At 45.4% G+C, this 25,750-nt stretch overlaps 1 protein-coding gene across 2 annotated transcripts in view; it reads left to right on the top strand.

Annotated features, from left to right (window-relative positions):
* Positions 1-25,750, top strand: part of CREB3L2 (cAMP responsive element binding protein 3 like 2) — a 78,764-nt gene that overhangs the window by 41,814 nt on the left and 11,200 nt on the right. Inside the window, exons 2-8 of one of the 2 annotated variants that reach the window (XM_082240549.1) lie at positions 4,088-4,304; positions 13,331-13,503; positions 15,589-15,676; positions 16,734-16,915; positions 18,539-18,685; positions 19,779-19,837; positions 20,868-20,936. In XM_082240549.1, coding sequence (XP_082096675.1) covers positions 4,088-4,304; positions 13,331-13,503; positions 15,589-15,676; positions 16,734-16,915; positions 18,539-18,685; positions 19,779-19,837; positions 20,868-20,936 — 935 coding nt within the window. The remainder of the gene's footprint in view (positions 1-4,087; positions 4,305-13,330; positions 13,504-15,588; positions 15,677-16,733; positions 16,916-18,538; positions 18,686-19,778; positions 19,838-20,867; positions 20,937-25,750) is intronic. The other variant, XM_082240550.1, reaches the window with a different exon arrangement.

A 25,750-nucleotide genomic window follows, 5' to 3' on the forward strand; every position in this document is an offset into this window, starting at 1 on the left:
GTCAGTATTTATGTATGTTTGTAGATGCTTACTGTTGGTGGTGAATAGTTACGTTGCTTTCTCCTTTTTCATTTTAAAAATTTGCCACTGCCCATGGTGGCAGTGAGTTTTTGTGGGCAGAGGTAGCTATAATTTCTCCTTCCAAAATCCCCCTAGGATGATGGAGGCATAGCATCTGCTGGCTACACCAAAGAGATCTATTTCCACCGCAAGTGGTTGGGCAAACCATTCAAAGTCTACCCTGAAATAGACCGTTTTTGACCATACCAAAATTGATGAGTTCTCATCCCCATCCACCCTCCTCTGCAAAATTTTCTACTTGTCGGTGGGTGTTGAATTCTGGAGAGGGGGCATTTCATCTTGACATTACCTCTTGATGCTGCTGTCTGCAATTCTGCAGCACAGCTGTTCTCCCTGAGTATCTATTTGGGCAAGCAGCAATAAACACAGAGTGCACCCTTCGTGCAGATTGTGGGCGTTGGACTCCTTGGGGGGTAAACACTGTCATGTGCAAATGTTGGGTGAAGTCATCTTATGCACGCAGAAGCAAGCACACACCCAACTCAAAACTGAATGTACCACATATTTCTAAATGACCTTCTCTGCTGTAATGCTCTCAAGAGTGTAATGTAGGAACACAGAAGGGACCAGAAGCCAATCGAGGCGAGATGCAGAAAAATGTACATGAGCATGTTCTGGCCTCAACACGTTAGGATCCACTACACAGTTTCCTGTGAATCCATCTTTAGATTTTAACTTGAGCAGGCAAACAACTTGTAAATGCAGGTAACCGAATGCTTTGTGGAAGGAAGATTAAATGCCTGAATCTGACCAAGTTAAGGGAGAGACAGGAGGGGTGATTTGAGAGTGCAACAGTTTGGGGAAAAACATTTCTTGATAATGTGGTGGATCCAGAATACTGTCACGGACCCCAGATTTTCAGATAGCCAAGTGGAAAGAAATCAAATTAAAACAGGTGGGAATTCAGGACATCCCCATTATGATGGTGACCTGCCACTCTTCCAACATTAAGAGTTAGATCTGTAAGCAGGCTAGAAAACCTAGCAAAGGGTATTCCCGAAGGGATTTAGTTCCACCCAGACATGATGTGAAGCTTAAGTTTTGCATGATTCATATATTTCTAACATGCACACCCCATCCATGATCTGATCCCTTTTGGGAAGTAGGTGGGTGGAGCCTGGAATCTCACCAAAATGAAATGGATAGTAGATGACATTAGCTAGCTAGTTAGCTATGTAGGCAATGAAAGCCTGCTAGAACACACACACTCTCTGTGTGAATGTAGATACCATTATGAATGGCATGTCCAGTTGGTAAAAAACTGTTTGAATGTAAAACAAAACAGCAACCCCCAAACCATGGTTTTGCAATCAAAAGTCAGCAACCCAGGATCAAGCTTTGAGCTGGGGACGGAATCAGGAGGTTGACCCTGGTACAAGGTCTGGGATGGGGGAAAGTGCAGGGTTCTGACAGCAAGAGACTTTGGCTTGGCTACTAAGGCCAACAGAAAATTGTGGACTCCTGACCCCATCAGTCTAACCCAGCAGGTAGGACATTCACCCAGCTCTTGGGCACATGGATTGTTGGCTGAAGCATGGACATGATGGGAGGTGCACCCAAATTTAAGGCTTGTGTGTGAGTTGCAGACCCAGATGGGGAGTTGCTGGTAAATACTTGGGCCCCTGTGACCCTAGGGTGGTGGTGCTGAACGTGACAGAGGCAGTAGGAGGTAAGTGGGGCATCTGGAGCAGGTGGGTCTGGTCTGACAATTCAGTTCTAGACACTTGTCTACCTCACACTCATTGTGCTGCTGCTGACACCCTGACTTAGTGGGCTACAGGCATGAAGGCCTGCAAATGTATTTCAGCTCATACTAGACTGGCGCTATCTAAAAATAATAGAATGTGACTTGTGGCATAGTTGCCAAAAAAAGCTTGGGTCCCTCTGCCTTGATAGTTTTATAGTTTCATCCTAAAATAACAGCAGATAAACTGGTTTTATTGCAAAGAACAAGGCGGTTACTGATTGTGATCTGTGTTCTTTGTAGCTCTACAAATAACTAGGTCTTCGTTTTAAGACATTTTAACAAGTGGGGCCTGTATCGTTTGTTCTTCCAACTTAGCCATTCAGTCTGGATTCAGCTGGTTTTTCCCCACTCCCAATATTATTTTCTACTTATGCAAATCTTTTAGTTCTCCCAACAAGCCTGTGGATACCTTTTCTTGTGCATGGATGGTGGTGTTTAGGTTAGGTAAGGGAGAAGGGAGGACACTCTTCTTATTTAGGATATGATGCTTAGTACCTAAATAGGGTAAAGTAGGTCAGGTTCTGGTTTGTCCTCCATTTCACAGTGCCAGGCAGTCATCCTGTTGCTGCTGGTACTGTATTGCATCGACTTAACTTTTGTTGCTAGACGTCTTCCAGGGTGCTCCGAGCTGCTTTGGGGATTTCATGCAGAGAAGTTGAGAGTTAACTGAAGTGTGGGCCTCGGCCTCCCCTACAGGGGTTCGTGCAATCAGACATAAATAGCTTCTTATGCCAGCGGCAGGCTCCATGAAAGGAATGTTTTGTCTGAAAGGCGTGGTATGTGGCCGGACAGACTGAGCTGCTGCTGGAGGCTCCAGCTGGGGCATGGCCAAGTTGTCCTTTTAAAAGCCTTGGTTCCCCGCCTCCCCTTCTTCATATTGAAGTTCCAAGGATCGGAATTCCATTTTTCTGCATTATTATAAGCTTCAGCACATCAGCAGGGTTGGGCATGTGGGAGGCAAAACCTGTTAATGACTTAAATAAAAGAAAACGCTCCCACTTTATGAGGAACATCCTCTGTCCTTTTCTGTGCGCATTGAACTGGTACATATCTGGTGCAGTGTAACCCCCAGCTTGCATTTATTGGGCTGGCAGAATTCACATTTCCTTTATTTTCCTAGGTTCCTGGTTCTTCTTTCCTCCACTCCTTTTCCCAAGTACAGGTTGGGTGCTTTTCCCTTTGGTACAACTACTTTAGGATTGTTGGAGGCAGTTTCAGTTCAGAGTGACCTGGACTTTCAACTCTGGCTTGAGGTCATCAAGACCTTCATACTGGGGCATCAAACTGACACTGGAGTTTGCTTAGTGCCTCAAGGACATGTTCAAGCTGGAAACCGCTGCATTTACCATGGTCTTAGGCTGTGCACACACCGTACAATGAAAGCACATGGCTTCCTCCAGTGAACCGTGGGAATGGTAGTTCACCCCTTGCAGAACCAAAATGCCTAGCATCATTAACAAACTACAGTTCCCAGAAGTCTTTTGTAGAAGTCGCATGCTTTCAATGTCTGGTGTGTTTACAGCCTGAAATGGTTCTTAAAATAACTTGCATCTAGCTAGCTTGTTGCCTCGTTTTAGTTGGATGTTTTCCCTCTCCAGGACACTGTAAAAGGTGTTCACTGAAATGCAGGGTGTGTTTCCTGGATTGTCCCCATTAGCAATGTCTCCTGATGCTAATGTGCTCATTAGTTGCCCTGCTTGTATTTGCACCAACAGGTCCTGCATATGTAAGATAACCCTAAATGGATGAGTTACAGATAGGTAGCCGTGTTGGTCTGCCATAGTCAAAATAAAAAAATTCCTTCCAGTAGCACCTTAAAGACCAACTAAGTTAGTTCTTGGTATGAGCTTTCGTGTGCATGCACACTTCTTCAGATACACTGAAACAGAAGTTGCAGAAGGATCTGGCAACTTCTGTTTCAGTGTATCTGAAGAAGTGTGCATGCACACGAAAGCTCATACCAAGAACTAACTTAGTTGGTCTTTAAGGTGCTACTGGAAGGAATTTTTTTATCCTAAATGGATGACACCAACACTGATGGATGACTGTTGTGAGGATGCAAACCGTCCAAGAACCACAAATGAAATTGCTGCCCAGGATTTGGCACTGAACGACTGTAGGGCCCCAAATGGTCAAAAGACTTTGATGCTTATCACTTTTATTTGTTTGCCAGTGTTTGTTATTTTGGTGAATGCCTTTATGTCACAGTGAAAGGACATCCTCAGTATTCTTTTTTCCTTTTCTCTCTCTCTCTCGCAGCATTTCACTGAACTCCTCGATGAGTTTTCCCAGGACGTTTTGGGGCAGCTCTTGAACGACCCCTTTCTGTCCGACAAAGATGAGATAATGGAAGTGGAGCTGTCACCTGCATCTCCCGCTCCCCTCATCCAAGCAGAGCACAGCTACTCTCTTTGTGGTGACTCGCGGCCACAGTCCCCACTAACCCACATTTCAGCCGATGATAACTTCAATGAAGGTATGGGTTAACGAGTTTTGGACTTCACAAAAGAGTTTTTACAGTCTGGGATATTCTAGTTGGTTGTGTTTTCATGGGAGCTGATTTTTCAGATGATCTTCTTTTAATTTAATGGCTAGGAAATACCTGAAAGGGGTCTCCTCTCCCTGCCTTCCTAAGATATGGTGTACTCTACATGTCTCTGTGTCAAGGCTAATAATGGAATCTTCCATTTGAGTTGGTCAAGTGAGACTGACCAAGAGAACTGAGTTTGGCCTTTATAAGTAATTGTTTTGAGGTGCTGGCTGCCTCTCTGGAGATCTGATGTGGAATTGGTTATCAACCGGAGTGTTTACGCTCTACTTCCACCTCTTCTCAACCTGTATATTTGTAAATAATTTCAAATACACACAAATACACTCTTTTCAAACACAATGTGCTCCCAGGAAATTGTTTGTTAGGCAAACTTTCGCATCATTGCATGATGGTTTCCATTATTTCCTAAGGGGACATTTTTCTCTGCCAGGGTCCTACTCGAGTGTAGGACGAGCTCCTGACATTTTCATCCATGCTTTCTGCCTGAAACTTCTGCAGCCAATTTGCAATAGCCAAAAAAAGGGAAATGTCAGAGCTCTCCTGCTCCCTGATTTTCCGCTCTCTCTCTTTCCTTCCATGCTTTCTGTCGGAAATGTCTGCCATTGACCAGCAAAACACAAGCAAGTAAGGAAGTGAGCAAACTGGCTGTTCAGATATCTAAATCAGCCACTTGTGTTCCAAGAGCGAGTGTTCCTATAGCAGGACCTGCCAAAAAACCTGCTCTGACTTCCTTCCAAAGGAAACTAAACCCAGGTTAGCTCAAAGAAGTAGGGTGAAGGAGGTTGATGGTAGAGTTGAGAAACTACTTCTAGAATTGTGCATTTTGGAGACTAGAATGTTAGGCGAGGTGGCTCTTTTGTCCCTGCATGAGTCCCTGCATATATGGTTTTTCTGCCCTAATGCCAAATGATTTTTCACAGAGGAGAGTCATGTTTCCTATCCTTGAATATGGTTTAACCCAGCCTTCCCCAACCCCCCAGTTGCCTTGGACAACTGTGCTGTGCTGACTGTGGCTGATGAGAGTAGTAGTTCAAAACATCTGGAGGGAACTAGGTTAGGGAAGGCTCACTGAATGCATATTGAATTGGTGAGCAGACCTATATTTGCATTTTTTAAAAAGATGGATCTGCTGTGTGTGTGTGTGTGCTATATAGGTGTCCCAGTCTTCTCTGAAAGGTGACTTGCAAAATAAGGCAGAGTGAAGGTGTTCAAATTCAAACTCAGTGAAGTTAAGAAGCAAGTTCCTTTTTAAGATGCAAGTATCTGAAAGGATACTGCAATGGAGTCTGCTCAGGTGCATTTTGAGAGTCACAAATTAAAAAGGCAGATGGAAAGAGATGAGCTAGATAGGAAGGAATATGAAATATTACAGGAAAGGAGACTGAATAGAATTTGCAGGTGGTCTGCTGCAGTTCTGTGGCCCTTGTCAACTCTTGTGAATTAGTATACAAGTGTGAAAACCAGCCGTATGTGCTGCTAAAAACCATCTCAGAGCAGCTTTATATAACAGTAACTGTCAGCTATCATACTTGCCAGAATTCCAAGTGGTAATTCACGACTTGTATTTTGTTTCTTGAATGATCAAGTACATTTAATATCTATATCCAACACGTTTCTAACATAAGGATTCTTTTAAGTGACATGAAAATGAAGCCTGAACATTGAAGGGTGCAAACTGCAGCTATCATAATTCTTTTTATATACCTCTTTCAGGCAGCCATGTCTTGAATGCCACATACAGCTCTAGCTGTCTCTTTTGAAAAGGGTATCATAGGTCTCAGTGGCATAGCGTGGGTTCCAGCACCCAGAGCAAGAGCAGGAAACCGAGTTGGTTGGGGTATAAATAATACATTATTATTATTATTATTATTATTATTATTATTATTATTATTATTAAGTGTCTTCATAACCACCCACTGATAGGCTGCAACGAAGGGGCAATAGCTCAGCGACATACTATTTTCTGTTTCTTTTTCTTTAGAAATGCTTGTACCCCTCAGAATTTTGCACCCAGGGCAGCTGCCCCTGTGGTCATGCCACTAGTAGATCGAGACAAAGATTGAGACAATGGAAGCTGACATGATAAGGGCCTGGAGCATCTTTCTGTCAAGAAAATACTTGCGAGGAGGCTTCTTAAGTTTAGGAGACGATTACTTGGATGGCAAGGCTGGAGGTGGTGAGAGGAGGTGATGGCCAGACCTATGCAATAGAAGAGACCCTTTTCTTGGGCCCCAGCCAGTCTAGCATGTGAAACCGGTGGGGTCAATGTTGAATGTAGCAGACAGGCAGGATTGTGTGAGGTAGAATGAGGATGTTCTTCAGACATATTAGTCCCCTTACCATTCATATCATGAATGGGGAAACCTCTGGGCTGTGTCCAGCTTCTGGCTCCTACCAGCCCCAGCCAGGAAAGCCCAATGGTCAGGGATGATGGGAATTGTAGTCCAACCACAGCTGGAGGACCTCAGGTTCCCCACTTCTAGTTTAGGGCTTTATAGGTAAGAAAAGTCTGTACAGTCGTGCCTTGGAAGTCGAGTGTGGGGTATCTTTTTGACTAAATTGTTACTATTAATGATTGCCTGCCCTCCACCCTAAGGTCAGGAGTGCGTTACAACAGCAGTATTCATGGCCTGAGCATTGGAAACTAGAAGGAAAGGCAGACTTTCAGCATCATTTTAGGGAAGACCGATATATAATGAACTTGATGTTATCTTCCGAAACAGAATAACATTTATCGTGCAGATCCGGAGTAATTTCTGGTTCACTTTATATAGGTAAAGGTAAAGGGACCCCTGACCGATAGGTCCAGTCGTGGCTACCTCTGGGGTTGCGGCACTCATCTCGCTTTATTGGCCGAGGGAGCCGGCGTACAGCTTCCGGGTCATGTGGCCAGCATGACTAAGCCACTTCTGGCAAACCAGAGCAGCGCACGGTAACGCTGTTTACCTTCCCGCCGGAGCGGTACCTATTTATCTACTTGCACTTTGAGGTGCTTTGGAACTGCTAGGTTGGCAGGAGCTGGGACCGAGCAACGGGAGCTCACCCCGTCGCGGGGATTCGAACCGCCAACCTTCTAATCAGCAAGTCCTAGGCTCTGTGGTTTAACCCACAGCGCCACCCGCGTCCCTTCTCACTTTATATAGTTGCCTTTTAACTTGGTGTGCTTTTAATTATGCAGTCATTGGTTCCCATTTCCATGCGGCTTTCTTCTGTGAGTGTGAAGCAGGCATTCCCAGCATCCTTTTCTCCCCCCCACACCTAAAAAAAAAAGTCTTGTGATGAGTCATACATCTGGTGACTCATCAAACACTTACTTTACTGCTCCAAGCGAGGATGCCTACATAAAACTCCTGCAGAGAATGGAGGTGGATAAGAGCTTAAGAAGTGGCATGCAAATGCCCCCCCCCCGCCCCCAGAATCCACCTCATATTTTTCCCCTTTCTTCCCCATGTGGATTCAGTTCTGTCTAAAGGGCAAAAGGTTCCCTTAAAAAAAAAAAGTATAATTGAAAATTGAATCTGGTTCCTATGGCAACAGAGTCCCCTTTGATTTTTTTTTCCTCATAGAGAAGTTAGATTGCTTTAAATAAATGATGGTCACACTTTTGTCCCCAAGATGCACCAATAAGAGGATTGTGTTTTTGCCCTCAAGGGTATGCATTTTCTTTAAAGATGGAGGAATTCATGAGTTGGAAGGGATCCCAAGGTTCATATAGTCTAACCCCCAGCAATGCAGGAATCTCAGCTAAAGCAACCATGACAAAAGCCACTTGTGGGCATTTTATGAACACGTGTCATTCATAAACGATGCTATGCGCTTTGTGCATTGTACCTGGGGATTTGGTTTCTCAGAATAATGTTTTGAAGTGGCCCTGGCTTGTGGGCCAGCTGTTTTTGCTTTTTTGTTTTAAGTTGAAATAAGTTACAGCCTGATGAAACTAATAATGTATTAAAATAGCCTGGGGTTGTTTGTTTTTTAAATGTCTGTGGCTGGCATCAAACAGTGTTGGCATTGGGCAGCAACATTTTAATTTCCCCAGGCTTTTAAACAGATCATTATTTTAATCAAATTGTTGCACTCTGTGCTAAATTGTTTTGATTACTTTAATTTGTGTTTATAGTTCAGCTTTTCGGAAGTCAGTTAAAAACTTTGTTTTGTTGGCCTTCCAGATGGGCCATAAACCTGTTTTTCAATTTCATTGACTTAAAAAACAAAAACAAAAATACCTCTTTCCAGCATGCTAGCTGAATTGGGAAACCCATAGGTCAAAAAACAATGCATAGATTGATTTATTTTATACTTTTATAGAACCTCTGTGGTTTGTTGTATGTATATGGTTAGGAGGTCTGAGTAGGTCATTCTAATAGTACAGCGTCAAAGCAGTACACTGTGGAGAGGGATGTCGTTCAGTGGGGGTGCATTGCACCCAGAAGGTATGAGTTCCAATCCCTGACCCCACCTGTACCCTCTGCCAGTTACACATAGATAAGGCTGAATTAGATGGACCCAAGATCTAACTTAGTATAAGGTAGCTCTCTCTGTCCTGGAGCTGACCCATGGTTCAGATTATCGCCCTTGGCTGCTCTCGAGCCAAACTGATGGCACACCAGATGTCACAGTGATACCAAACTATTTTTGTCTGCAAGGGCCTTACATACTTACTTCACCAAACCTGTTCTAGGCCTGACACAGCTTGCCTTGAAATAAATCTGTCCTTGATACTGGCACTTAAAATACTAAATTGTTTGGTGTCTGTCTGTGTACGTGTGCTGTTCAGTTGTACAAAATTCACCAAGGACGCGGGTGGCACTGTGGTCTAAACCACTGCGCCTCTTGGGCTTGCCGGTTGGCGGTTTGAATCCCCGCGATGGGGTGAGTTCCCATTGCTTTCTTCCAGATCCTGCCAACCTAGCAGTTTGAAAGCACGCCAGTGCAAGTAGATAAATAGGTACCGTTGCAGTGGGAAGGTAAACAGCGTTTCCATGTGCTCGGGTTTCCATCATGGTGTTCAGTTGCCCCAGAAGTGGTTTAGTTATGCTGGCCACATGACCCAGAAAGCTGTCTGTGGACAAATGCTGGCTCCCTCGGTCTGAAAGCGAGATGAACCCATAGTCTCCTTTGACCGGACTTATTTGTCCAGGGGTCCTTTACCTTTTACCAAGGTCACGCCAGCCTCCTGAAGTGCTTTTTTTGTGACTATACTCACTGGTGTCTTTCTTTGTTGCCTGTGGCAGCCATTTTGTGATGGCACCCACAGCACTTTTGTCTAGATATGAGTACCATCTCATTTTTAAAATAGAGAAAATAGAGAAACACATGCAGGCATTGATACTGACCATGGCAACCTTGAAATTAGTAACTTTGAGGGTATGTGACTGTTGTTGTTTAAATGGTTTTAGACAGTTTTTAAATGTCTTAATCACATCTTTTTTTTTTAAAGAACTTGTTTTCAAATAAGTTTCATTTTATTTTTGCATGCTTAAAGAAGCAGCTCTGCTATGGGGAAATCAGGTTCTGAGACCAAACCCTAGCAAAAAATGGAGCCTTGGTCTTGTCAGTTGAATTGGTGATTCTTTCCTTTTAAAAGTGTTCATTTCACCCATGCACTTGAGCTCCACCTTCCTTCCCCTCTCTGTTTAATCATTCCACGCTGCCTCTCTGGAAGAAGGTTCCAGTGTTTGGTTGCTGCACAGTGGTGCCTTTGTCAGGAGCAAGCCAGCAGCTTGTCTTTCATTATCTGTGGTGGTAGCTGGAGCAGAAGGGAGGGAGAGGGTGCGTGGGTGGGGAAGAAACCCCTGGCCCTGGACAACCGCTCAAAGAAACTATTTATAGATGAATGCAGCCTCTCACCTGGCAGAACAGAGCGGCGAGGCTAGCATGGCAGAAGCAGCACAAAAGGATTTTTGTCTCTGCCTTGGCATGTTGAGTGAAGACGCTGCATGGTATGGCACAGGGAGGCCTCAAACACTGTAACCGGCACAGTAATATTATTATTATTAATTTCTTTTATGAATAGCTTCCTGCGAAGCCACTTGAAGCAATATCACAATACAATAAAAGCGGCTGCCTATATAAAAACAAAAACTATTGCATGTATAAAAACAATTCTAAACAGATTCCGATACCAACGGGGATAAAAGTCTCATCTTGGAAGGCTTGTTGCTGAAAAGGAAAAATCTCTGACAGGCACCGAAACACAACAAAAACGGTGTGTGGCAGGGATGTAATGGGAAGAAGTTCCAAAGGGTAGGTCCCACCACACTCAAGCCCAGTTCTGACATTGTGGACCATAGCTGTCAACGTTTCCCTTTTTTAAAGTGAAATTCCCTTATTCCGAATAGGATTCTTCGCAAGAAAAGGGAAAAGTTGACAGCTATGTTGTGGGCGGATCTCCTCATTGGATGGTATCTTCAGGTTGTCATCTTCCATGGAATGTCGCGAGTATTTGGGTGTGTATGTTTTTAATATATCTGTGGTTGAAAGGAGCTCAGGTGAGTCAGAGCTGGTCCAATAACACGATGCTGCTGAAGGCAGAGGACATCAGCAGCATCCTTACCCATAACTTCAAGTGGGGTGGAATTCATCAGGACCTTTTTCTTCATAAGCAGTTAAATTAGGATTCTTGCATAGCTCTCATTTAAGCAGGGCTTGTGCAGGAGAAAGGAGTGGACTTTCCCCCCTGGTTTTGATTTGTTTAGACCAGGCAACATCTGCCCAAGATGCCTACCTTGCCCTATAGTTAGCTCTGTGGAGAAAGGCCTGTGCCTAAGACCCTGAAGAGTTATTGAGCTCAGATTTATTGGAATCATCGAGGTGGAAGGTGCTCCCAAGGGTCTAGTCCACCCTGCAGGAATATTAATGGTCCGTATTGCCAATGTAAGCCAACTCTTTAGCAAACCTGCCTCTTGTGGACAGGGCTCCTTTTGCGGTATGCAGGAGGGGAGGGGAAGGAAGTTATAGGAAAGAATAAACATTTCTTGTCTCCTCTGTCTTGCACATAAACCTCCAAGGACGAGCAAGACTCTTACATGGAGTCCTGAAGCACCACGTTTATTGGATATAGAATTAAACACCTGCTGCCTGTTGCTGCTTACGTGGTAACAGGGTGTTCTTTTCTAAACTAATTTGCACACCATTGATTTATATTGCATTGGAGGGCATTAAAGACTGGTATTCCTTTGGAAAACTAAATGTACAGCATTGCAGAAATGCAAGGTCAAGTTATAAAGCAAGATATGGACCTCATACTTAGGAAACTGAAAGCCCTCTTTGGAAGGACTTATGGAGGAACAACATGCATATATATCAAAGGAAATACAGCTAACTTATTAAAGAGCGTAACGTATGCCATGGGTTTGATATACAGTACAATCGGCTCTTCAGAGGAGTGTGTGTGTGTGTGTGTGAGTGTGTTTGCGCACCAAGAATCTCTTGAGCATAGATTCTATATATAAAAATTATGGTTACCATTCATTATACAGTTATTCTTCTTGGCAGAGCTTGGATTACTGTTTTGAAGTGTCTAATTACAGGATGTATACATATTTATTTTTGCTTGTAATCTTTTTGGCCTGGCCTATCGTTATTCAAATTACATCTTCCTTTGCCAGCAGGGGAGGTTAAGATTACACCACAAAGTAATTACTAGCATCAGGCCAACGCAGTCCCTCCCTCCCTCCTTCCTTCCTTTCTCGTTGCTGCTCATTTCGAAGGCCCCTGGAGCAGCAGGCCGCAGGGCTCTTTCGCTCTTGATTTCCACTCTTCTTCTGCCTTTGCGGCCAAAGCGCGTGGTAATTGCATTCTGCTGCAATAAGTATCTCCCTGAGCCGAGATCTTCTGCGTATCTCATTTCTGCTGAAGAGGCGTCGTTGGCAAAGATAACAACATGTATACTGCCTCCGATGAAGCTTCTGGGTGATACGTTTTGGTAAAAAGCCAGGGGGGATGAGGGTTCCGGTAGCTGCTCACCTTGATAGATGGAAAGGCTACCAGAATGCCTTGAGTCGAGACAGTCTATGGTGGCTGAGGAGGCTGCAGCCTTCCCAGATGTTGCAAGACTACAACTCCCATCACTCCCGATGGTTGTCCACTCTGGGTGGGTCTGGTGGGAGCTGGATTCCAACGACCTACAGGTGTCTCAACCTGGCATTATCCCAGCGATCACTGATATGTTAAACTCTGTTGGTGTGAGGACCTCATTTTCCAGAGAGCAAATTGGGTCTTGCTTTTTGGAAGTGGTTTCTGCTCAGATCTTGGGAGCTGATGCAAAGAAAGCACAATGCCAGCGGCAGCCGGGTTCTGTTGGCATGTGCGGACCCCCGGCTGCTTTGTCTAATGGCTTGTTTAGTCTTGTTTGCGGCTTCTGCTTGCAGCGTTCAGTAATTACCTCATTTTCTGTCCTCCGCCAATCCACCTTCACCCCAGGGCTATGCTTAGGCTACCGTTTAAAGCCCCAGGTTTCTGTATGAAGTAATAGCCTGGAAGGGGAGGGTAGAAAGGCTTTGCTTAATAAGTTAAATGCTTTCTCTCCAGGCTTCCTGTCCTTGGCTGGGGTTTGCTTTTGTGAGCTTCTTTCTCCCCTTTCATTTCTGCGAAAGTCTTGCCGGTTCCGACTGCTGGTTCTTAATATATGCCTGTGCCTTTCTCTCTCTCTCACAGGAGCCAGTGTGGTGTAGTGGTTAAGAGTGGTGGACTCGTAATCTGGTGAACCGGGTTCGCTTCCCCGCTCCTCCACATGCAGCTGCTGGGTGACCTTGGGCTAGTCACACTTCCTTGAAGTCTCTCAGCCCCACTCACCTCACAGAGTGTTTGTTATGGGGGAGGAAGGGAAAGGAGATCGTTAGTCGCTTTGAGACTCCTTAGGGTAGTGATAAAGCGGAATATCAAATCCAAACTCCTCTTCTTCTTCTTCTCTTCTCTCTTCTCCCCCTGCCCCTCAATCCCTTTTCCAGCAGACTTGGAAAATGACAACTGGTGTCTGGGCTCAGAGTTGTCTTCAGCAACCATCAAGACAGAACCTACCACGGGAGATGCACCAGGCCTTGCTCCCTCAGTCAGCCTCACCGCCACATCCAGCCCCGCGAGTCTGGAGGCCGAAGAGCCTCAGATGCAAGACGATGGCATGGTACTGTTTGGGGTTACTTCCCTTCATGGTGGCTTAACTGGCTCAACACGGATGGTGTCATCGGCTAATGAGGTGTAATGTAGTGGTTAGAGTGTTGGACCAGGGCCCAGGAGACCTGGGTTCAAATCCCCACTGGTCCAGTCATCTCTCAGCCCTATCTCACAGGGTTGTTGACAGAATAAAATGGGGAGGGGGTGAACCCTATGGACCACCTTGAGAGCCTCAAAGTGAAGGCGGGATACAAATGATATGGGGGGGGGGAAATGGGAGCATTCAGAAGTGGAGACCTGCTTGTTTTAGGCAGTGGTTCATTTTTCTATACAAACGGTTGCCTGCTTTACTGCATGAGGGGGGGGGGCTTAGTTTCATAGAGTATGACACTGCCCTTGCCTAGTTCTGCGTCCTTGCAGAAGGGAGTTGCCACAAGGACTCTTCGGCATCTCATGATTTCTGTCTATACTTTCATCCGCGTTGGTCGGAGAATTATTATTCATTATCCATTAGATTTATATACCACCCTTCATCACGAGATCTCATTGTGGTTAGCAGGATAAAAATACAGTGGTACCTCCGTATAAGTCCGCCCCGTCCAGCGTCCGCAGCAAACCCAGAAGTACCAGAACGAGATACCATATTTTTTGCCCCATAGGACGCACCGGCCCATAGGACGCATCAAGTTTTTTTTGGGGGAAATAAAGGGGAAAAAATCCCCCCCCCGGCGCTTGTGGGGCCGGCAGCGGGGAGAACCGCTCTTCTCCCCGCTGCCCGCCTTGAGATCAGGTCCGGTCCGGGGACAGCGGGGAGACGCGCTGCACCTCCCAGCTGTCCCCGGAGCTTCTGGGGCAGGCAGCAGGGAGAAGCGCTCTTCTCCCCGCCGCCTGCCTTCAGATCAGGTCCGCCTCCCCACTGTCTCCGGAGCTTGCGGGGCTGGCGGCGGGGTCTCCCCGCCGTCAGCCTCCAAACCACTTCGGGAGACAGCGGGATGGCGGCGTTCCGCCTCCCTTTGTCCCCCGGCCTTATGGGGCTGGGGCTGGGGCTCTCTCTCGCACCGACCCCTCTCGCTCTCCAGGCTTCAGGGAAACCCTGCATTCGCCCGATAGGACGCACACACATTTCCCGTTCATTTTTGGAGGGGAAAAAGTGCGTCCTATAGGGCGAAAAATACGCTACTTCCAGGTTTGCCCTCATGCATGCGCAGAAGCACAAACTGCTCCACGTGTGTGCGCAGAGCGGCGCTTTGTCAAGTGTCCTTTTTGTTGAGTGTCCAGGGCTCCAGAACGGATCCCAGACTCAAAACAAGGTGCCACTGTGCAAGGTATAAGCACCAGTAAGTAGTTAAAAACAACAAAACAATACCCCCACACACATACAGACACATTTAAATGTCTGTAGAATATTAATCAGCCTTAGGAAACAAAAAAAAATAGAAATGCAAAATACAAATTAACCCCTCCCCCATTGAACAACACCCCCCAAGTTAAAACCCTATCCCCATTAAAACCATAAGTTTAGCACAGGGGTGCTACCTCCAAAAGGACAGTGCCCTTTGGTATTGCCCCTTCGGTGGTAACCCCTCTGGGGCAGCCCCACCCCCAAGGCAGGCAGGCTTTATAGAGCTGCCCCATGTCTAGCTGGGGCAGCAGGTGCCCCTGCCACAGTCCTTTCCATGGTAGGTTGGGCATTTAGGCAAGCAGAAATGCACTGCTGCATAAGAGGGTGCGGACTTGCATATAATTTGCATGCACGAATATGTATCTACTTTGCAGAGGCAAATTGATAAAGCATTGCAATAATTTAAGTAGAGACTTAAATTCCTCCATGGTGAGGAAGAACTGTAACCAGGAAGCCTGTGTGAATGCTCAGTCTGCTTTCCTGATGCAGCCTCCAGGCTCCTGCTGCTCCCCTTTCGTAGGATTCTTTAAAGCAGACTTTAAAGCAGGTCTGTTTTCTGTGAAATGGGATGCACGGCTTCCTTGTTCTATGCTGATTATCTTGCTCATCTGAATTAACAAATTATGAAACTGGAAAGAAGGTGGGTTCTCTCCCGAAAGTCTGATGTCTCTTTCAACCCTTTCGTCTTTTTAGACCAAGCCGCTGAGTCACAAAGCTTTTCCAGAGATCAAACTGGAGCCGCATGAAGTGGACCAGTTCCTGAACCTTTCTTCCAAGGAAGGTTTGTTCTGTATCGCTGATTTCTCTCCACATGATGGGCAGCAAAGGAGAAGAGGCTTGGGCCCTCAGCTGTTGTTGGACTACAACTCCTATCATTCCAGTGGTCAGGGATGATGGGAACTGTAGTCCTTTAGTGCTGCTAACAGAGCGGTTTGACTTCACTCCTGGAGGCGTGCTGCATTGTCTCTCAACTGACAGATGCCAACAAAGATATACTGGTCTTAGTCATAGCAGCCTCCAATTTCCTCATTGGCCTGACTTGAAGAAAGATACTGTGCTTTGTTTAAACTGCCATTTCCTGTGATCTGCAAACCTGGAAACTGTGGTTGTAGCAAAGCTTTCAGCCTAGGCTCTGATGATGATGATGATAATGATAATGATAATAATAATAATAATAATAATAATAATAATAATAATAATAATAATTATTATTTATACCCCGCCCATCTGGCTGAGTTTCCCCAGCCACTCTGGGCGGCTCCCAATCGAGTGTTAAAAACAATACAGCATTAAATATTAAAAACGTCCCTAAACTGGGCTGCCTTCAGATGTCTTTTAAAGATAGGATAGCTGCTTATTTCCTTCACATCTGAAGGGAGGGCGTTCCACAGGGCATAGGTGGAGACGCTCCTTCAGGTATACTGAGCCGAGGCCGTTTAGGGCTTTAAAGGTCAGCACCAACACTTTGAATTGTGCTTGGAAACGTACTGGGAGCCAATGCAGATCTCTCAGGACCAGTGTTATGTGGTCCCGGCAGCCACTCCCAGTCACCAGTCTAGCTGCCGCATTCTGGATTAATTGCAGTTTCCGGGTCACCTTCAAAGGTAGCCCCACGTAGATCTTATTTTGTAAGAAGTGCTTTAGTCCTAACTTCCTGGTTCTGGTGCCATGGGAACTGTGATTTAATAAGCCAAGCATGTGAGGGAAGGGTGGGGGGGACAAGGCTTTTTTTGCCTTAGTTTGAAAACGTTGTATCAGAGCTGGTCCACCATTTTTTTCTAATGCTCTAAAACACACTTTCTGTTTGTCTCCCTTGCTCCATCTTCTGTCTCTTGCAGCAATGGACACTCTGCACATGCCTCCAACCCCTCCCAGCAGCCACGGAAGTGACTCAGAGGGCGGCCAGAGCCCAACCAGGTCCCTCCCACCATCAAGTCCCAAACAGTTACAAGCCACAGCTAAAGTGACCTCGCACACGGCTTCCGCACTCACCAATTCCCCTCTCTTAACGGCACCACATGTAGGGGACAGTTCTCTCTCTCTCTTAATGAATGCCATGTGTTTGATTCGCTATATTTTACTGTCATCACTCTGATTGCATATTACAATGGAAATCTCGTTCAAAATTCCTCCTGTTCCAAGAACAAGGTTGGTTTGTTTTAGCAGATGAAGGCTAGTTCTCTAACTCAGTGTTCCCCAACCTTGGGCCTCCAGCTGTTTTTGGACTAAACTCCCATCATCTCTCGCTAGCAAGACCAGTGGTCAAGGATGATGGGAATTGTAGTCCAAAAACAGCTGGAGGCCCAAGCTTGGGGAACAATGCTCTAACTGATACCAGGTATCACTGGAGGGTGCAAAAGTCCAGGCACCGAGTGACCACTAGCACATGAAAAATTGGGCCTGGAATTTGACATCTGACTTGCTGCGGAAAGGTGAAAATGGGCTTCTTATTTGCAAAGATAATTTTGGCTCTGCAGCAAAATTGGTCTCTCTGCTTGCCTAGTCAGGCGATTGGTCTTTACAGCTTAGAATTGTCTATACCAGGGTTTCCCGAACTTGGGTCCCCAGCTTGTTTTTGGACTACAGTTCCCATTATCCATGACCCTGTGAGCTAGGGATGATAGGAGTTGTACAAAAACTTGGAGACCCAAGTTTGGGAAACCCTGGTCTGCACTGGCTGACTTGCAGCAGCTCTCTAGGATCTCAGACAGGAAAATTTCCCAGCCCTAGTTGAAGACACAGGGGTTTAAAATGGGGACATTCTGTATGTAAATGAGATACTCTTCAGCTGAGCTCCTGGCCTTCCCTTATTTAAGACAGTCTTTGCATTTGGGTGCTTCTGTTCAGAAATGGAACTTCAGCCCACCTGAATCGAGGGACTGAAAACATTTCCTTCCACATGTTTTTGGACTCCCAACTCCTACCAACCCCAACCTGCGTGGCCAGTGGTCAGAGGTGGTGGGAGTTACGAGTTCAGCAACATTACCTGTAAGGTGAGTGTAAGCTCTTAGACCACAATGCTCCCCAGCTTTTTACAGGATAGATGGAAAGAAAAACAGGGTTTGTGGATGCAGTTCTGTCTAAACCATCAGTCCTGGATATGTTGGCATGGGAAGGAGTCTGTTCCTGAGGCTGGGCAGTTGATGATGAACGCAACAGCAGAATCTCACCTAAGCAGTAGAGGGGATCTGTAGAACCCAAAGAGCTGGAAGGACAGAACCGGCAAAGCAAGCTCAGTGGTTTCCAGTTTCCAATGGGTCCATAGTAGTATTATGCCTCTATGTACAGAGTTGGAAAGAAACCTCAAAGGTAATCTAGTCCAGTTGACAATGGCACAGGAGACCCCACATTTCAGCACCTGTAACAGGTGGCTTTCAAGGCTCTGCTTAGTATATTACACATAGCAAAATGGACTTTATTGAGCAGCAGCCTTTAGAGCCACACACCTTTGGAAAATAGATCCCCATTTCAGTGTTTTCTGGAGCTCTTTGCATGCATATTGCCAGCACGTGAGTTCACTGTTACGAATACAATTGTGACAGAAGCCTTTGCTCTGAGAATGCAGTTCCTGTCAATATTTAAGAACCTTATTTTCCTCATCCTCCCCCTTCGCTCTAACCCATTGTCTTTGTGTTTGCCATAGAAATTGCAGGGCACAGGTCCCCTGATCTTGACAGAGGAGGAGAAGAGGACCCTGATTGCAGAAGGGTACCCTATCCCTACCAAACTGCCCCTAACAAAAGCGGAAGAAAAAGCACTGAAGAAGATCCGCAGGAAAATAAAAAACAAGGTATGAGTTGCTATTAAACCACTTGGACTTATATTCAGGGTTGTTGGGGGGCGTTTTTTGTTGGGGGAGGGAGGACTTGGGCAAGATGCTGTTGGTGAGCCACCTTCCCTGGGCAAGTCTGCTACTGTTAATGGCACCAGTTTTCTTGCTGCCTTTCTCTGGACCCAGTCCACGTGGCTGCCCAGAAGGTGAGGCTGCTGTTCCGTCTTGCTCCTGCCATTGCTTGCTCACTCGGAGGTCAAGTGAGCAGACAGCAGTGAGAAGGACCTGCAGGCTCCAAGTTCTGGCAGCCTTCCTTCCACTGAGCCTGTGGGGTTGGCCAAGCGCCAGATAATGTTGGCCCTGTTTTGTTTCTCATACCAAGGAACTCTGCTATCGCCTTCGGTGTATTTGTTCAGGGTATTTGTTCCACTATTTTCCCATGGCAAAATCTGCCCACTGCAATGCCTATATAGAACAAAACACGATAAAGCAGAACATTATTTCAGGACAATCTGCTAGCATTATGAAAGGCATGTCTTCAAAATTTTAACAGGGTCGCCGTGAGATTTTTAAAGGGTCGTAGAACAACATTTCAATAGGCCAAGCAAAATAACTCCTGTTAATCAGCTTTGTGTTACATCAAGATGGAGCGATCTGCTAATCATTCATACTAATGCCTAACAATAGAAACAGGGGGGGGAAGACCAATGCAAATTGCAGCAAACATAGTCTTATCTTATCCAAAACTTGTTCTTGTTCCAGACGCCAACATCCTCCCAGACTGGGTGGGAGGGGCCAGAAAGAGTTGGGGGGAGCTGGAGTGGCATGGGGAACACTCCAGTGTGACATGAGATGAAAGACAGTGTGCTTTCCCCCTTCAAAATGATGGTTTATTCATATGCAAGCATGCACAGATTAAAAACTGATATAATAGATAGATTGGTTGGCAATAGCTGGTATGATTAACAACCCTAAAAACAACCAATAAGGGTGACATGATTTTACAGCTTGAAGCTGAAGTTGCTTCCCTTATCCATTCCTGAGTTCTAATTCTTCTTTTAGTTATGGCCTCTGTTAGGTGTGTAATCAGTGCTTTGCATTTCTCCTGTAGATCTCTGCCCAGGAGAGCAGGAGGAAAAAGAAAGAATACATGGACAGCTTGGAGAAAAAGTAAGCTTGCCAGAATGACCCGTACAAGAGAAAGTTGCGTTCTGGAATACAGAATCCCAGCCTCCCCATTCCATTCCCTCTCCTGCCTGGTTTTCTGTTCCCATTCTTTCCGAAGAAACAGTCAGTCAGCCAGCATTCCATGGTGACTTAAGCATGTTACGTCCTCATGGGGCTGTTTGTGGTTTCCCCCCTTCCTGTTTTCTTTTTCTGCAAATGCCTGGGGTACCCCCAAGGCTGCTGCTGCTTCCCTCATGTGCCTGGGTGTTGCTTTTTTGGCTTCATAAGCAACTGCGCTCACAGCCTGAACATTGGAAATAGAGGGGAAAATAGCAAGATTGCAGTGACGGCTGTGGAAGGGGTAGACAAAATGGAGGCTTCATAACTCAGTGGTAGAGCATTTGTTGTTTTTAATGCAGGGACTCCTATCTTTGGCTGAAAGGATCTCTCTGGGATAAAAAGCTCAGAGACCCCTTCACTGAGGCCCTGAAGAGCTGCTGCCTTTCTGAATACGGTAGAAGGGCCAGCAACATGACTCTATTCAAGCCAGATTTATATTCTCACCATGTTTATTTTGATGCCAGCAAGGAACCATCATGGCCACAAAGCCTTGGAGCTGTGTGTGTTTCACATGCCCCCTCGTGGCTCCTCATGGAAATACTACTATTGTTAGCACAAGAAAACAAGCTATAGCTGTTCGAGCACTTGGAGGTATCATTGCAGCCCTGTCATGGTCTGAAATACCTATGCTCAGAGCAGAATTTGGCACGGAATAAGCTGCTGAGATTATTTCCTTCTCTTGTTCCAGCGTCTCTGCATCTCCTTCTCCAGTGTACAGCGCAACTCTTGCTTACAAAATTGATGCACACACTCTTGCCGTGGTGGCAAGGGAGAGTCACCTTTTTCTGAATTAAAGGATTGTGACAGATTTCTGTCTGCTTACTAGCAGCAGTTCAGAAAGCATATCCCACTTCGCTTGTTCCATCCCAACCGAGGAAATAGCTTAACCTTTCTTTGTCTGCTTGTTCCCAAGGGTCGAGTGCTGCTCAAATGAGAACAGTGAGCTTCGCAAGAAGGTAGAAGTTCTGGAGAACACAAACAGGTGAGTTATAAAGCACTCGCAGCTGGCTATTTTGACTCGCCAATTGCATGAGCAAGATTACAAGCTGGAAGTGGAATAAGAGCAAAAGACAAGCCCATCTAGTTCACCAAGCAGATGGCCATGGGAAACCCCTAGCAGGGCCTGTGTACAATAGCACTCTCCCCTCCTTCGATTCAGAAGCACAGAGCTCCCAGCAGGGAAGGCACAACATAGGCTTCATGGCCAGCAGCCATTTATAGCTTTATTCTTCATGAATTTGTTTAACCCCCTTTCAAAACCATCCAAGTTGTTTTCCACCAGTATACCTAGCAGCAGTGAGTTCCACAAATTAACTTTGTGCCATCTTAAAGAAGCACTTCCTTTTGTCTGAGCTAAATCCTCTAGCATTCAGCTTCATTGAAACGACTCTCAGTTCTAGTATCGTGAGAAAGGGGAAAACACTCGTCTTTACCTGCCTTCTCCATACCATGCAAAATTTTATACAACTCTGTCGTATCAGGCCCTCGGCCACAGGGTGGGATGGGACATGCCCATTTAATCTCTGTGATTTCCAGAAACTGATACTCAGAGCCTCTGAAAGTGGAATCAGAACTTCATGGGAGGATAAGAAGTTAGAAATTTGTTGAGTGAGGACGAGGATATCAGTGGCTCCTTGCCATGGTTAACTAATACACCAAACTCTCTAGTTCAGAAATATGGTATGTGTGTTTGTGTGTTAAACATATGGGCACATTGCTACCAATTATATGGCAATTTGGACAATACCGCCTACACCTGCAGCTGGCAAGTGGCCAGTGCGGTGTTGCATATCAAGGCACTGACAGTGAGAAAGGAACATGGTGTCAGGACTGAGCAAATCCCATCAAGAACGTCTCTTCTCTTGCTGGATCGTGCACCTGGGCTCTGTCAGCTTCCTGCACTGTGACGGACTAGGGCAGTGAATCTGACATACATATTTTTTGAAAAGCCACCCAGATAAAGGAATGCGCTCATGCATTTGTTGGACGATATCGCTGGAGTGTGTGCCTGCATCTGGGAGCGGATTATCTCTTTGAGGATAAAGACCCAGAAGTGGTTTCCAAGTCTGACTGGCACTTGGTGTGTGTTGCTAATTGGATAGCAAGTGTTCCGAATCTCTGGATCTCGTACCGCGGAGGCAGCCTTGGAGTTTAGAAAGCGTCTCCCACACACGGCTTTTGTGCTGTTGAAGGCAGAACGGCATGTTGCCATAACAAACTCAGCTCCTCTTACCCAAGTTCATGGGTATGGTATCGGGACAGAAGAGGCATTTGTAACGCCTTGCAGATTGTAGGCTTACGGGTGGGGGTGCTTAACCATTCTTGCACTTGTTGATTATACCTTGCAAAGCACCCTCCTTTTGGTCTGTTTCCCCCTATGCTGAACCTTTTTATTTGTGCAACCTGTCTGAGACAGGAGAACAATTAAAAATGGCCTAGATGACTGGGGAGAAGGATCAAGCACTATCTACTTGCTGGTTAAAGTAAAGGTAAAGGTAATCAATGATTAGGATAAACAAAGAGGGTAAGGATTTGCTGAACCAACAAACTGAACTGGAATACAAAAAAGGGAGGCGTGAGGAGGTCCGGGAAATAAGCTAATGAAAAATAAGTAATGGAAAGAATGAGTTGTTTTTAACTATTTTTATTTTGTATTTTCTTACTTTTTTATTTTTATTTTGTAACACTTTGAAAATCTTCATAAATATCTTATAATAAAATAAAAAAATAATAAATAAAGTAAAGGTAAAGGGACCCCTGACCATTAGGTCCAGTCGTGACCGACTCTGGGGTTGCGGCACTCATCTCGCTTTATTGGCCGAGGGAGCCGGCGTACAGCTTCCGGGTCATGTGGCCAGCATGACTAAGCCGATTCTGGCAAACCAGAGCAGCACACGGAAACGCCATTTACCTTCCTGCTGGAGTGGTACCTCTACTTGCACTTTGACTTGCTTTCAAACTGCTAGGTTGGCAGGAGCAGGGTCCGAGCAATGGGAGCTCACCCTGTTGCGGGGATTCGAACTGCCGACCTTCTGATTGGCAAACCCTAGGCTCTGTGGTTTAACCCACAGCGCCACCCGCGTCCCTTACCTGCTGGTTAGGAGGAGCCATATTACAACAGTATTGTATGCCGACAGGTTCAATTCATGTCACCTCTAGCTACACGTTTCCAACTCTTGCTATATACAGTGGTGCCTCGCAAGACGAAATTAATTCGTTCCGCGAGTTTTTTCACCTAGCGAATTTTTCGTCTTGCGAAGCACGGTGTCGGAAAAGTTTTGGAAAAGCTTCAAAAACCACCAAAAACCTCAAAAAAGGCTACCACACCGCGTTCTGAGTTGCTCCTCGAAGTCAAGTCGCAACTGTATTAACAGTGTTAAGAAAAAGGAAACAAACTTGCAAAAAGCGCAAGACGTTTTCGTCTTGCGAAGCAAGCCCATAGGGAAATTAGTCTTGCGAAGCAGCTCAAAAACCGCAAAACCCTTTCGTCTAGCGAGTTTTTCGTCTTGCGAGGCATTCGTCTTGCGGGGCACCACTGTAGCTGCTACTGCTCCATTGAAAAACATGTTGAAAGGCATTGAGCCTTCACCTTCCTCGTCTGTATTGAGAAGGTATGGTCTTGTTTGGGTTTCTAAGCAACATTTTGACTCTAGTGACAGTAGTTTTGAATTTGGTTGGATAAAGATCATGTATAAAGGCCGTATTTAACCAACCCGCCACGCTAGCAAAAGTCAGTGCAAGGAGTGGAATGGGAATTTGTCTACCAGTGTGTATTCTGCACAGTCCCCAAATTTGCTCTTGAGGGTTGAAGGACCCCAAAAAGAGATTTAGGGAACAACACACAGGGAGGGAGGAGAGGGGGGAAAGGTTCCATTGTGCAAGGAAAATCATTGCACTGATACAGCCTTGACCTTAGCACTGGGTTAAATGCAAGCTATTTTCTTTTGTGGATTTAAGTTGAGAATAAACTTCCCTTCCTCCAGTTTTTGCAAAAGGGGACTTAATTGAGGCATTGCAATTTGTTGATTTGATTACACTGAACAGATTAATCATTAGTAAAAAAAATAGGTGATATTTTTTATTTCACTGACTGGCTGTCCTAATATTTTTAAATTTAATATTTGGATTGGAGTTTTCTGGTTCAGATGTCTTGCAAGTGAACCTTCCTTCAGCTCCATTTGCATTAAAATAGCATAAAGATGCTCTTGAGATTTTTACCATCTTTGGTCAACTGAGATATGCTTATCTATTTTCATCCCCAGTCTCGTCAGTGTTTGACAAGATGTTACATGTTAAAATCTGCAAAAATCTGTACTCTTCTAGCAGTGGCAGCATCCAATATAAGTGACTTTGTTTGTTCTGCAGTGTTTTTTGGTCCTTTCTGTGTGCAAACAATTGATTGGCCAAGAATGCACGCAGCCCTCCATCCAAAAAGAAATTGAGCTACTCTTGCTCTCCATTTGGCATTGGCATTTGATACACTTGGGATTGCTGCAGATGTGCATGTCTGGGCAAATAGCCCAGCACGGGTCTTCCTTTTTCCTTTTGCAAATGTGTTGGTGTCAAGTCCTTTTGAAGGGGCCGTTGCTGGGATGCTGCACATTTTGGCGGAATGAAATTGATCTGATACATTATCCAGCATTCCTATTAAACAGATTGCCTCTTAAGATTATGGCTTTGAGACTTAATTGGACATTTCCTTGTTGATGTGCCAGTGTCCCTTTTCTGGTTGTTAACTAAATTTAATAGTAAACCTGTCTTTGAAAGGGTCTCTCTCTGTGTGTAAAGGGGGCTTCAGAAAGCGAGTTGTAGAAATGCCATAATTGACTTCTGTACAGTGGAACCTTGGTTCTCGAATGGCTTAGTTGCCGAACAAATCGGCTCCTGAACGCCGCAAACCCGGAAGTAAGTGTTCTGGTTTGCGAATGTTTTTTGGAAGCTGAACGTTCAAGGCAGCTTCCGCTTGAGTGCAGGAAGCTCCTGCAGCCAATCAGAAGCCACGCCTTGGTTTTCGAACGGTTTTGGGAGTTGAACGGACTTCCAGAATGGATTACCGTAAGTTCGAGAGCCAAGGTACAACTGTACAGTTATTTATTTACAGGGCAGTGACAGAAACAACAACAACCCACCAGAACTTTGTAGTTTTCTGCTTTCCCAGAAAACACACGATTGATATTTTAAATGAAACATGAAGGTTTTAAATCTCCATGGTTTCTGCTAGCACTGCTTGATAAACCTTCTGGTGATCAGGTGTCTGTGCTGCATGAACATTGGCTTGGAATGGATGGGTATTCAGCACTGATTTATCTGAAATGGCTGCTTCCTTTAGAGTAGGGTGTGGAGAAACAATTGACTTTGCCCAATCCTTCAGCATCAAAACACAGTGGATGTAAAGAAGGCAGGAAATCAAAAAGACGGTGACTGGAAGAGCTCTTCCATCCTTTCCTTGTCAATCAGCTGCCCTTCTCTTCCACAATAGGCTTTAGAAAGGCTTTCCTTGTCCACTCTCAAGGCACTCTAGCCACAACACTTCTGCTACCATGGTTGATTATGACCATTTCCTTCCTTTCCTTCTGTGGATGGGCTAGTAGATTGAGTTATCCTGTTTATCCACACAACATCCCTGTTAAGCTAGGCCAAGAATAACTGGCCAAAGGCCAGCCAGTGAACTTCTGAACCTGGGTCACCTCAGTTGTGATCATGAATTCTCTCCTGTAGGCTACACTCCTCTGGTTTGTTGACTGTCAATCTTTGGAAGGGGGGGGGCTGCCTGTAGTCTTCACTTTGCACCTCATG

This window comes from Podarcis vaucheri (genome assembly GCF_965113315.1).
Source record: "Podarcis vaucheri genome assembly, chromosome: 10".
Lineage (NCBI taxonomy): Eukaryota > Metazoa > Chordata > Lepidosauria > Squamata > Lacertidae > Podarcis > Podarcis vaucheri.